The sequence below is a fragment of the Mobula hypostoma genome, chromosome 7 (assembly GCF_963921235.1).
Source record: "Mobula hypostoma chromosome 7, sMobHyp1.1, whole genome shotgun sequence".
Taxonomy (NCBI): Eukaryota; Metazoa; Chordata; class Chondrichthyes; order Myliobatiformes; family Myliobatidae; genus Mobula; species Mobula hypostoma.
Genome location: NC_086103.1, coordinates 17,580,742 through 17,593,081, shown reverse-complemented (window position 1 = coordinate 17,593,081; position 12,340 = coordinate 17,580,742). Strand labels below are relative to the sequence as shown.

Below are 12,340 nucleotides of genomic sequence, written 5' to 3'. Positions count from 1 at the left end.
AGATTCACCACCTTCTGGCTAAAGAAATTCCTCTTCCTTCTAAAAGGATTCACCTCTATTCTGAGGCTATGCCCTCTGTTCCTGGACTCACCCACCAAAGAAAACATCCTCTCTATATATACACTTTGGAGGCCTTTCAACATTTAATAGATTTCAATGATTCCACCCCCCCCCATTTCTTCTAAATTCCATCAATACAGACCCTGAGCTATCAAACACTCATCATACGTTAACCCTTTCATTTCTGGAATAATTCTCCTGAAACTCTTTTGAATCCTCTCCAACATCAGCACATCCTTTCTTCAATAAGGGGTCCAAAACTGCTCACAATATTCCAGGTGAGGCCTCACCAGTGCCTCTGCCTGATAAAGGCACAGCATTACATTTTAGCTTTTATATTCTTGTCCTCTCAATATGGATGCTAATATTGCATTTGTCTTCCTTACCACTGCCTCAACCTGCAAGATAACCTTCAGGGAATCCTGCACGAGGACTCCCAAGTCCCTTTGCACTTCATATTTTTGAATTTTCTCTCCATTTAGAAAATAGTCTACGCTTTTATTCCTTCTACCAAAGTGCGTGACCACACACTTCCTGACATTGTATTCCACCTATCATCTCTTTGTCCATCCTTCTGCAGTCTCCCTGCTTCCTCAGCACTGCCTGCCCCTCCACCTATCTTCATATCATCTGCAAAATTGGTCACAAAGCCATCAATTCCATTATCCAAATCATTGACATACAATATAAAAAGAAGTGGTCCGAGCACTGACCCCTGCAGAACACCGCTAGTCATTGGCAGCCAATCAAAAAAGGCTCCCTTTATTCCCACTCTTTACCTCCTGTTAATCATATCCATGCTAGAATCTTTCCTGTAAGACCATGGGCTCGTAGCTTGTTAAGCAGCCTCATGTGTGGCACCTTATCAAAACCTTCTGAAAATCTAAGTACACAATATCCACCAATTCTCCTTTGTCTATCTTGCTTATTATTTCGAGGAGTTCCCACAGATTTGCCAGGCAAGACCTTCCCTTCAGGTCAGTTATTGCTCAGTCCTTGCTCTGTTTTCAGTCAGTTACTGGTCAGTTACAGGTCAATTACTGCTCAGTGACTGGCCAGTGTCTAGTTAATTACTGGTCAGTCTCTGGTTAGTTACTGGTTATTTATTAGTCAGTTATTGGTCAGACTTTGGTTAATCTCTGGTCAGTTCCTGTTTAGTCTCCAGTCAGTGTTTGCTCAATTGCAGGGATGGGTGGCTACTGCAGGGTGGCATTAACTCTTTGCCTCCCTCTGTGTAAGATTCCTGGTGAATCTGTGAATTCACCACAGAAGCAGAAACTCGATTGAGACAGGAAGTCTAACTCTGGTGGATAGCAGAAAGTACTGGACATGCCTGGTCTCACCACTGTCCAGGATAGCTGGATCCCAGCTCTGGGGTACTGGAGGCCCAGTCCAGGGAATGCCCACTGTTCCACTCAGACTCAGACATCACTGAAGTGGAAATAAATGATGTGAAGAGGCAGAGAGAGTCAGTACTGGTCACAGACTCTTTCAGACAGACAGTCCTTGGTAAGAAACTGTGGGGGCAGTGTTGGGGCAATTACCCTCAGAGCATGGGGTCAGTTCACCTGAGTGTGGGGTGAATTTCCCTCTGAGTGTGCAGCCAGATCCCTTCTGAGTGTGGGATTAGTTCCCCTGAGAGTGGGGCCAATTCTCCCCAGGGTGTGGGGTTAATTCCTCTCTGAGTGTGGGGCGAATTCTCTCGAGTGTGGGGCCATGCTGGTTGTCTGCTGGTTACACAGTTGTGTTTTTTACCCAGGAGTTCCCCACTGGAGCTGACCTTCGCGTCACCGCCGCCACTGCCACATTCTCCCTTGTCGTACCACCATTTGTTTTTCAATTTGTCCAACAGTCCCTGTTCGTTGAGTTTAAGAACTGCCAGGTTTACTGGGTTTCTTGCAAAGATAAAACATACTCATCAGTTGTGAGCAGAAAAAGTGTCCGTCAGAATTGGAGACGTTATTTCACAAAGAACTAAAGTGGTGAAATATTGATAGTATGGAGTGTGGAAGATGTGTCGATTAGGGACAGGATCGGGTCAGGATTGGATTGGGTATGGGGTCTTGAATGGAGTCAGGGTCAGCATTAGGATCTGGGTCAGGATCATGAACAGGTCAGGGATGGGGACAGGGTCAGGTGTGGGGGTTGGGGATTGCGACAGATTTGCGACAAGGAAGACAAGAAAATCAATGGGGGAGGGGCCATTGTACTGTCACAGGACAGGATTAGGCAGAAACTGCCAGCTATCAGGATTGACCTGTGATCAGTGTTGGGGACACATGGGTCAGTCTAGAGTGAGATGAGGAGGTTCAGAGCCCATATTTCCCTGGAAAAGTGAAGGTGTGGGCAGCAAGTTAAAGGCAGCCTGGATGTCAAGAAGTTGCCCAGGGTTACCCTTCAGGATATAGAGAGCATAAGGGGATTCTGAAAGAGGGAGATATGAAATATTACTGAGAGATGGATGAACAATTGCATAAGTACATTAAGGGCAGGAGATAACTAGGGAAAGACCCATTATAGACCAAAGAGTTCATCTGTGTGTGTGGTCAGTGGATATGGGTGAGTTCCTAGTAGAAAGGGATGCTTGAGTTGGAGAATTCAGCAAAGGGACAATGAAAACTGTCATAGAACATTACCGCACAGAAACAGGCCCTTTGATCCACCTAGTCAATGCCATACTATTAATCTGCTTATTCCCATCGACCTGCACCTGGACAATACCCCTCCACACCCCTCCCATTCATATACCTATACAAGTTTCTCTGAAGCATTGAAGTCAAACTTGCACCCACCATTTCCGCAGGCTGCTTGTTCCACACTCTCACCACCCTCTGTTCTCCCTCGTGTTCCCTTTAGTTCATCTTTCACCCTTAACATGTGACTTCTAGTTCCAGTCTCATCCAATCTCAGTGGATAAAGCCTGCATGCATTTACCCTATCTAAACCCTCATAATTTTGTACACCTCCATCAAATCCCCTCTCACTCTCCTTTGCTCCAGGGAATGAAGCCCGAACCTGTTCAACCTTTCCCTGTAACTTAGTCCTGCTGGTAACAGCCTTGTAAATTTTCTCTGCACTCTTTTAATCTCATTTTACATCTTTCCTATAGGTAGATGACCAGAACTTGACACAATATTCCAAATTAGGCCTCACCAATGTCTTATACAACTTCAGATTAGCATTCTATCTCCTGTACTCAGTACTTTGATTACTGAAAACCAATGTGGCAAAAGCTTTCTTTACAACCCTTTCATTTTGTTTTGGATAAAAATTTAGGTGAAGAGTTGCTGGTTCTCTGCAGCAGAGACAGGGAATCTTGAAAGCCATGTTGTCTACCTGGTGATGGGTCAAGGACATCTCCTCTGGGCTGGTGAAGAACTTACACCGACGCAGTGGGGGAGACAATCCAGTTGTCTTCATCCACACAGGAACTAATGACAAACAAAGGGATTGAGGAACTCAAAGCAAAATTGAAAAGCAGAACTACAAGGGAGATAATATCTGGATTACTACTGGAGTCGTATGTGAATTGGCAAAGGGTAAATAGGATTAGTGAGGTAATTCTCGTGAGATGGAAATGGGATCTGATTGATGGATTGCTGATACCAGGAATGGAGAAGGAGAGAGCTGTTGAATTGGGATAAACTTCACCTAGTCTATGCTGGGACCAGGAATCCAGTGATTCACATAAATCCAGCTGTATCTCAATCTTTATACTATCTAGGAGGAGGGAGGCTGCAAGAACAAAATGTTGAATAAGCCAGGAGGTGAGAGAATGAGGGCATAGGTTAACATGGGGGGAATTGGCAATCAAAGTGCGATATGGTAACCTGGTCGTAGTCAGCTCTTTGTAATCACAAGTTAAAACATCGCACTTAATTCAAGGAATCAATGAGGAGGTCTAGGGAGGAGTGGGGTTGGTGGCGTGGGGGACCGTGACTGAGTTTGGCAAAGCTTGGGGGGAGGATGGGGAATGTCAAGATACATGAGAGGGAGGGGAATGTCAGGATACATGGGAGGGGGGAATGTCGATACATGGGAGGATGGGGAATGTCAGGATATATGGGAGGGAGGGGAATGTCAGGATACATGAGAGGGCGGAATGTCAGGATACATGGGAGGGGGGAATGTCAGGATACATGGGAGGATGGGGAATGTCAGGATACGTGGGAGGGAGGGGAATGTCAGGATAGATAGGAGGATGGGGAATGTCAGGATACATGGGAGGGGGGAATGTCGATACATGGGAAAGAGGGGAGTGTCAGGATAACACTCACAACGCGCTGGAGGAACTCAGCAGGTCGGGCAGCATCCGTGGAAATCCGTGGAGTGTCAGGATACATGGGAGGGAGGGGAGGGGAATGTCAGGATACATGGGAGGGAGGGGAATGTCAGGATACATGGGAGGATGGGGAATGTCAAGATACATGGGAGGGAGGGGAGGGGAATGTCAGGATAGATGGGAGGATAGGGAATGTCAGGATACATAGGAGGATGGGGAATGTCAAGATACATGGGAGGGAGGGGAGGGGAATGTCAGGATACATGGGGGGAATGTCAATACATGGGAGGATGGGGAATGTCAGGATACATGGGAGGGAGGGAAGGGGAATTTCAGGATACATGGGAGGGTGGGGAGGGAAATGTCAGGATACATGGGGGGGATATTGATACATGGGAAGGAGGGGAATGTCAGGGTATATGGGAGGGAGGGGAATTCAGGATACATGGGAAGGGGGAATGTCAGGATACATGGGAGGGAGGGGAATGTTGATACATGGGGGGGAGGGAATGTCAGCTTACATGAGAGGGAGGGGATTGTCAGGATAGATGGGAGGGAGGGGAATGTCAGGATACATGGGAGGGGGGAATGTCAGGATACATGGGAGGGAGGGGAATGTCGATACATGGGTGGGAGGGGATTGTCAGGATACATGGGAGGGTGGGGATGTCGATATATGGGTGGGAGGGGATTGTCAGGATACATGGGAGGGTGGGGATGTCGATATATGGGTGGGAGGGGATTGTCAGGATACATGGGAGGGAGGGGATTGTCAGGATACATGGGAGGGTGGGGATGTCGATATATGGGTGGGAGGGGATTGTCAGGTTACATGGGAGGGGGGGAATGTCAGGTTACATGAGTGGGAGGGGGATGTCAGGATACATGGGAGGGAGGGGAATGTCAGGGTACATGAGAGGGAGGAAAATGTTCTAGTTTCTGAGGGACAGACATTCCCAGTCCTGTTTAATCTGTCAGTGATGATTGGAGGCCCAAGATGATCACTGGTTGGTGATGGGACTGACAGCACAGTGTGGACCTCAGGCTGTCCACTGATAGGTAAGAAACCAATAAAGTCCTTCATGTTGCCCAAATTCAAAAGGAAACAACCCACCTTCACACATCTCAGAGTAAACTAACTGGTCTCTTATCAGACAGTAGGAATTAGCAGAGTTAACTACCACTGGTGCCGTAGCACTAGTTAGCATTGTTAATCTGTGACATTGTCGATTAAAACCATTATCCTATTATTTCACTTCATTTCCCAATTACTCTTTCCCACTTACTCTTACTCAAACCCCACTAACCGAATGAAAGGAACCATCATCATCCTATGGGATGGATAGCTGGAGAGAGAGAGAGAGACACTCTTTCATTACTGGTTATTGTTACATCAGCCTTTCAGGACTGGACAGCTCCATACCAGCACAATGATCCTTCCAGACCCTCTTCCTCAGTCACCAGTCTCACCCACATCCTAAAATCAACACTTATAAACTCAGAAAAAAACTCAACAGGCCAGGGAGTATCTGTGGGGAGAGGAAGAAAGTTAATGCCTCATCTTTCTTTGTCTATCCCTCAGCAGATGCTGAGCCTTTGTGAGATTTACTCATAATTCCTCAAGCCCTTGCATGTTGACTTTTCAATTCATCTCTACCACACACTGTAGCACCAGCTTTCATCTTCTTCTTACTTTGTAGATAGGACAATTTCTCCTAAGTTCCTGATTGTATTTCTTGGTGACATTATTATTGATGGCCATGTTCTTCTCCACCTAAACCATTTTAACTTGGATCAAATCAAACTTCTCACCAATCATTAGTTTCTCTGTATTTTCATTATAATGAAAAAGGTACACCGTGCTTCAGGATGGTTTCAACAAGGGTTGGGTTACTGCACTAGTCCATTATGCCTCACCATTACACCATCAGTTCACTAGTCCTCACTGTTACACAATCAGTGCACTAGTCCTTCCGTTACACCATCATTGCACTAATCCTCACTGTAACACCATTAGTGCAGTCGTGCTCACTGTCACACTGTCAGTGCATCAGTTTTAACCTTTACACTGTTAGTGTACTAGTCCTCACTCTGATACCGATGATCTACTAGTCCTCCTTATCAGTACACTAGTCCTCACCATTACACTATCAGTGCACTAGCCTTTGCCATTACACTATGGTGCACTAGTCTCCACTATCAGTGCACTAGTCAGAAGACCATAAGATATTGGAGCAGAATTAGGCCATTCAACCTTTCGAGTCTGCTCCATCATTCTATCATGGCTGATTTATTATCTCTCTCAACCCCATACTCCTGTCTTCTCCCTGTAAACTTTGACATCCTTACTAATCAAGAACCTATCAAATTCCACTTTAAATATACCGAATGACCTGGCTTCTACAGTCTCCGTGGCAATGAATTCCACAGATTCACCACTGTCTGTATCAAGAAATTCCTCCTCATCTCTGTTCCAAAGGGATGTCTCTCTATTCTGAGGCTGTGGCCTCCAGTTACACTATTGTCCTCACTGTCTTCACCATTCCTTACTGTTACACTATCAGTGCACCAGCCTAAAATCACCTAGGGTTCCACTAACACTTGCCCTGGTCTCTTTGGATTACCCACCTTAGGGGAGATCCTTTGGGTGTGGCGACTCCGTAGCCCTTGGAGTCTAGGTTCCCTCCCACCTTCATGGTGTCACATGGCTTCCTCTGCTCAATGTACTCATTCATGGTTGACTCCAACAGGTAGGCATATTTCCCTTTTGACTTCCGCACTCGCGTTACTCCTTCCTCTGTGGTCTTTACAAAGACTGAGGGCTCAGCGGACTTCATATACGCCCACATCTTCTCAAAGACAGCAATCTTGGATCTCTAGGGAGCAGAGAGAAAGGAACACCATGAGTCTACCTCAGTGCCACGCCGCCACAGCTTCTGTTCCAGAATCATCATTGATCACCAACACACGCTCATGGGCACCATTCCCCAGTGCAGTAAATCTCGCACACACAGTTCAACCACCACAAACGTACAGGTTTACTGCTAACTCCTGTCCCCAGCAATCCCAGTCCCATCACGGACCTAGATGCTAGTCTCTGTAACCTCCATATCTTGACAGGTTGGCAAAGGGTAAATAGGATTAGAGAGGTAAGTATAAGGCTGACTTCACTCACCTCAACACTGAACTGATTCTACAACCTCCAGACATACTTTCAAAGACTCTACAACCCATGAGCTCAGTATTATTTATTTTTTATTTGCAGAATTTGTCTTCTTTTGCACATTGGTTGAACGTCAGTCTTTGTTATGTATAGTTGTTTCATTAATTCTATTGTATTTCTTTATTTTCCTGCAAGAAAACAAATCTCAGGGTAGTATATGGTATCTTGGACTTTGAAAATATGGTGAGGTGGAAATGGTTTGTGATTGATGGAACACTGATAGAAGGGCTAGGGAAGTGGAGGACTGTTCCAATAGGATAAACTTCACCTGATCTGTGTGGGGATCAGCTTCCTGGTGAATCACACAAATATGGCTGTGTACAGAGCTTTAAAATAACAAGGGGGGAAGGCTGCCAGAGCAAGATGTTCTGCAGGAGATGGGACAGTGTGGGCACAGGTTAACAAGGCAGAAATTGGCAAGCAAGGAGTAACATGCTGGGACAGAAACTGTAAACAGTGTGCAGCAGGGAACAAGTCCAGACGTTGGAAGTAAATAGAAAAGCTTTACACTGTTTACTTGGAAGCATGTAGCGTTTCGGATAAAGTGGATGAATTGACAGTCCAATAACAATATATGAACGTGATCTGACATCGATTACACAGACAGGGCCACCAGGACTGGATTCAATATTCCACGTTATATCATCCAGTGGATTGATAGAGGTTTGTACAATTATGAGAGGCACAAATAGAGTAGATAGACAATTACCTTTTCCCAAGGATTGAAATGTCTAACACCAGGGAGCATGCATTTAAGGTGACAGGAGGTAATTTCAAAAGAGATGCGAGGGGCAAGTTTTTTTTACAGAGAGTGGTGGGTGCATGGAATGCGTTACCTAGGGTGGTGATAGAGGCAGAGGCTTTTAAGGGACATTTAGATAGGCACATGAATGTGAGGAAAATGGAAGGACATGGACATTGTGTAGACAGAGAGATTAGTTTAGTTGACCATTTAGTTGGTCACCGTGGATCTGTTCCTGTGCTGTATTGTTATATGTTCTATTTCACGATCCAAAAAGGAGAAAAGAGCAAGGTAGCATTGTTAATCCAGCAAGCTATCAGAATATTGTTGTCTCATGGTGTGGAGACAGTGGGTGGTAATGCAGAATTGGTTTGGGTTAAAATCATGAATAACAGGTGTGGCCTGGTGTCTGAGAGTCTGGGGACAAGGACTGGAGGCCTGGAGACAGCTGGACCTGGGGTTGGAGGCCTATCTGTGGATCTGAGAGCCCAGGGGTCAAGGACTGGAGGCCCAAAGATGGCCTAATGTGGTTGGGGGTGAGGGGCTTGTTTTGGTGTTTGTTGTCTTGTTTTGTTCTGATATTGCTGCTACCTGTGTTGTGTTGCATTATTGTGCTGTGTTGAACTTTGTGGACATGCTGTGTTGGTGCTGCACTGTGTGGTAACACTTGGGGGCTGCCCCCAGCAAATCCTCAGGTGTGTTGGTTGTTAATGCAAGGGACTCATTTTACTGTATGTTTCAGTCTACATGGGATAAATAAATCTGAATCCATTCTGAATCTGCGAGGCATGGATCGGTGTAGGCTATTAGCTACCAAAATGTAACCTCTCTATAGGCAAAAGCATAAATGGGGAAGTATCTAAGTGTTTTGAAGGGTCTTAGGGCAACAGTCATCCCAAGAGTCAGGGCCTGCCAGGCGAGGAAGCAGAAGTGGATCCTGGACTAAAAATGGCTGACGACGATTGATGGGAACCTAATGAGTGAACTGGAGTCTCTCCTGGCACTGCTAGGGTTGTCAGAACTGAATGGTTACCCTCTTAGTCATGGTAAGTCCCTGGTCCCACCATAGCTTGTTCTTGTGGAGTGAGATCACTGGTCAATGACTAGGCGACGGGTGGAGGAATTCCGGCATTGAGTGCATGAAGTCTGTTCGTAGGCGTGTGCTTTCACAAATTCACTGCCATTGTGGCTGCCCTATACTGTGACCTCTGGAAAGGCAGCCTCTGGTGTACCTACAACCTTGCTGAAACATCAGAGAATGTCCTCTTGTTACCAGCAGGACAAATGAGATGGGCAGGAATCAGCTGACCCCATCTCAGCCCCAGACTCATACTCCTATACCCCTTCTCAGAACCTCGGCTGCCCCATGCACTAAAACTCCATCCCTGCCTTGAATATGTTCACTGGATCCCTCCACTGTCTAGGTTTCCATGGATTCACCACCCTCTGGAACTACCTCTCCATCTCCATCCAAAAGGACAAACTCAGATTCTGAGACCACGCCCTAGCTTGGGATCCATCACTCGGGGAAGCTCGGTGACAGAGAGTGGCGAGCTCACCCTGAAGAACTCCTTGGTTGATCCAGCATCCAGGGTTCCGTAGGCGATCTCCGTCTGTTTTGCCAGGTCTTCAGCGCTCTCAATGGGCGACACCATCCTCTCGACGGTGAGGAAGGCAGCTAGGTTTGCCGTGTAAGAGGAGATGATGATCAGAGTGAAGAACCACCAAACTCCACCAACGATCCGACCTGACAGAGACCTAAACACATACAGGGCACGGGGTTGGGAGGTAACACCAAATGAGAGGCATTCAGAGACATCCGAGGCCTAGTCTGGTGTCTGAATGGTCAGAAGCTGAATAAAGCATTGCACACAGTGGAATTAGGGGGTGGATGAGGATATCACTGTGATTCCAAACATCCCATCACAGGACATTAGCCTATGCTGGTTAGATGTTGATGACAGAGACAAAGACTGCACATTCACTAGTGCTTCCCACTACCCACACCCCCGCCCTTCTCCCAGATATATTGCTTTGCCTAGATACATTGCTTTGCCCAGGGTCAGCCCTTGCTAGAGTGTTCAGGGAGGAAGAGAGATCTGCCCACCTCCCACTTCCCAGGGGTCAGCCCCTATTAGTGTGTTCAGCGAGATAGAGAGATACACTCGTCTCCCCACTGCCCAGTCTTTCCACTCCCCTCCCCACCCCAGTGAACTCCTCCACCACAAACTCATGTCCCCTGCCAGCACTGACCAATGCTGTCACCGGCAGCAGCCAAAAGATCCCGTTAAACGGTGACCAACTCCGTCCCAATGAATAGCAACTCTTATACCAAACTTAAACACCTTAGATCCCTTCACAAACCTCAAACACTCTCACTAACCTTGTAAGGTAATGTAATTGGTGGAAATGTATATAACTGGGAACCAACAACATTGAGTTGGGGTTCACCCTAAGAGGATGGTTTGACATGATGACTTATTACATGGTTCTTTTTCTGTGCTGTTTATGTTCAGCGTTTGGAGTACAATAAATCAGTTGTTGCAGTTTTTCTGAAACCTAACATGCCTCACATCATTTTATTTGTGAAAACATACATTGCTGACCCCAATGCTCTACAGTTCCAGAGTTATTGAACATGCTGGGCAACCCAGTTGCTTTGAAACTGCTGGAGTTTTGGGAGCAAAATGTTGTTGCTTGGTTTGTACAAACCAAGGCCCATTGTGCACTGAAGAATTCACTGTTGATAACATTAAATTCTTCTACATGTTAGTGCCGCTCAGCAGTTCCACGGCTGTGAGAGTGGTGAGTCTACTGGAACACCAGCTTGAACAAGATAAATACCAATCACTAAAAACTCACCTATTACAGACTTTCGGACTACCGAAGTCTGATCGCACCAGACAGTTGCTCTCCTTGCCCAGCCTTGGTGATGCTAAACTTCTGGAGCAAATGGACCACATGCTGTCTCTCCTGGGAAATCACCATCCTTGTTTTATTTTTGTAGAACTCTTCACACAGTGAATGCCAGGTCAAGTTCATATAGCCCTCACTAATGCACCCGTAAAGGATTATAGGGAGCTTGCTAAAGTGGCTGATAGTCTACACTCAGCCAAGCAGCGGTGCATCATTCCTCCTCCTTTCTCTACCTTAGTAAGCCCGGTCAGCAAGGCCCCCACCATAAGGAACAGCTGCAAAATAGATGATAGCAGGTCTGTGTTTTTACCACACTCTCTTTGGTATGAACATTAGGAAGTGCTGACCACCTTGCAGCTTCAACAGTGTCAGCTCATCGGGACAACACTGTGGGTTCCATCTGCCAGGGTCATCTACTGTTCATTATGGACACCCTTTCAGAGTGACACGGGTGCTCAAGCGAGTGTTCCGCTGGCAGCTAGACCATAAGACACGGGAGCAGAAATAGGCTATTCGGACCATTGAGTCTACTCTGCCATTCAATATCTGCCTACCATCACCTATTGATGAGAAGGCAAAGAGCGATGAAATCTCGCTGGAGGCAGCAGGATCCAGACTTACGGGACATGTCAGGTGACACTCTGCTTCAGTACGTGATGTTGCACATGGGACTTCGTCCTGGATAAAGTGGCTAGACCGCTGCTCAGTGCAGATTTCCCGTGTGCCGAAGGACTTTTAATTGATCTTAGGAACTGTCGGCTTCTGGATGTCAAGAACTTTCGAACATTACCCTGCTCCCCCAGTATGTTCCCCACAATGATTCTGTCAAGTGCGTGTACCACCACATATGAGTTTACTTGACTGTTGGGCGAATTCTGAAACCTCACCGAGCCTACATTCTCCACTACAGTCACAAAACATGTGGTCAAACACACTTCCACAAATGATCTGCCAGATCTTGCTCGTGCATGTAGACTGAACCCAGAAAAGTTGGCAACTGCAAAGGCTATGTGTTGGCCAAAATGAAAAGACTTGGCATTGCAGGCCAGTCAGATAGACCCTGGGTGGCCTCCATATGCTCCATAAAGAAATTACTGACACTTTAATGAGATCAGCA

General features: G+C 46.4%; 1 protein-coding gene across 5 annotated transcripts in view; it reads right to left on the bottom strand.

The window, feature by feature from the left end:
- LOC134349170 (glutamate receptor 1-like) overlaps positions 1–12,340 on the bottom strand; it is a 201,221-nt gene that overhangs the window by 20,944 nt on the left and 167,937 nt on the right. For 3 of the 5 annotated variants that reach the window (XM_063053099.1, XM_063053103.1, XM_063053101.1), the window contains 3 exons: positions 9,867–10,065; positions 6,971–7,218; positions 1,841–1,955 (listed from right to left, as the gene is read on the bottom strand). In XM_063053099.1, the coding sequence (XP_062909169.1) occupies positions 1,841–1,955; positions 6,971–7,218; positions 9,867–10,065 (562 nt within the window). The remainder of the gene's footprint in view (positions 1–1,840; positions 1,956–6,970; positions 7,219–9,866; positions 10,066–12,340) is intronic. The other 2 variants (XM_063053100.1, XM_063053102.1) reach the window with 1 other exon arrangement.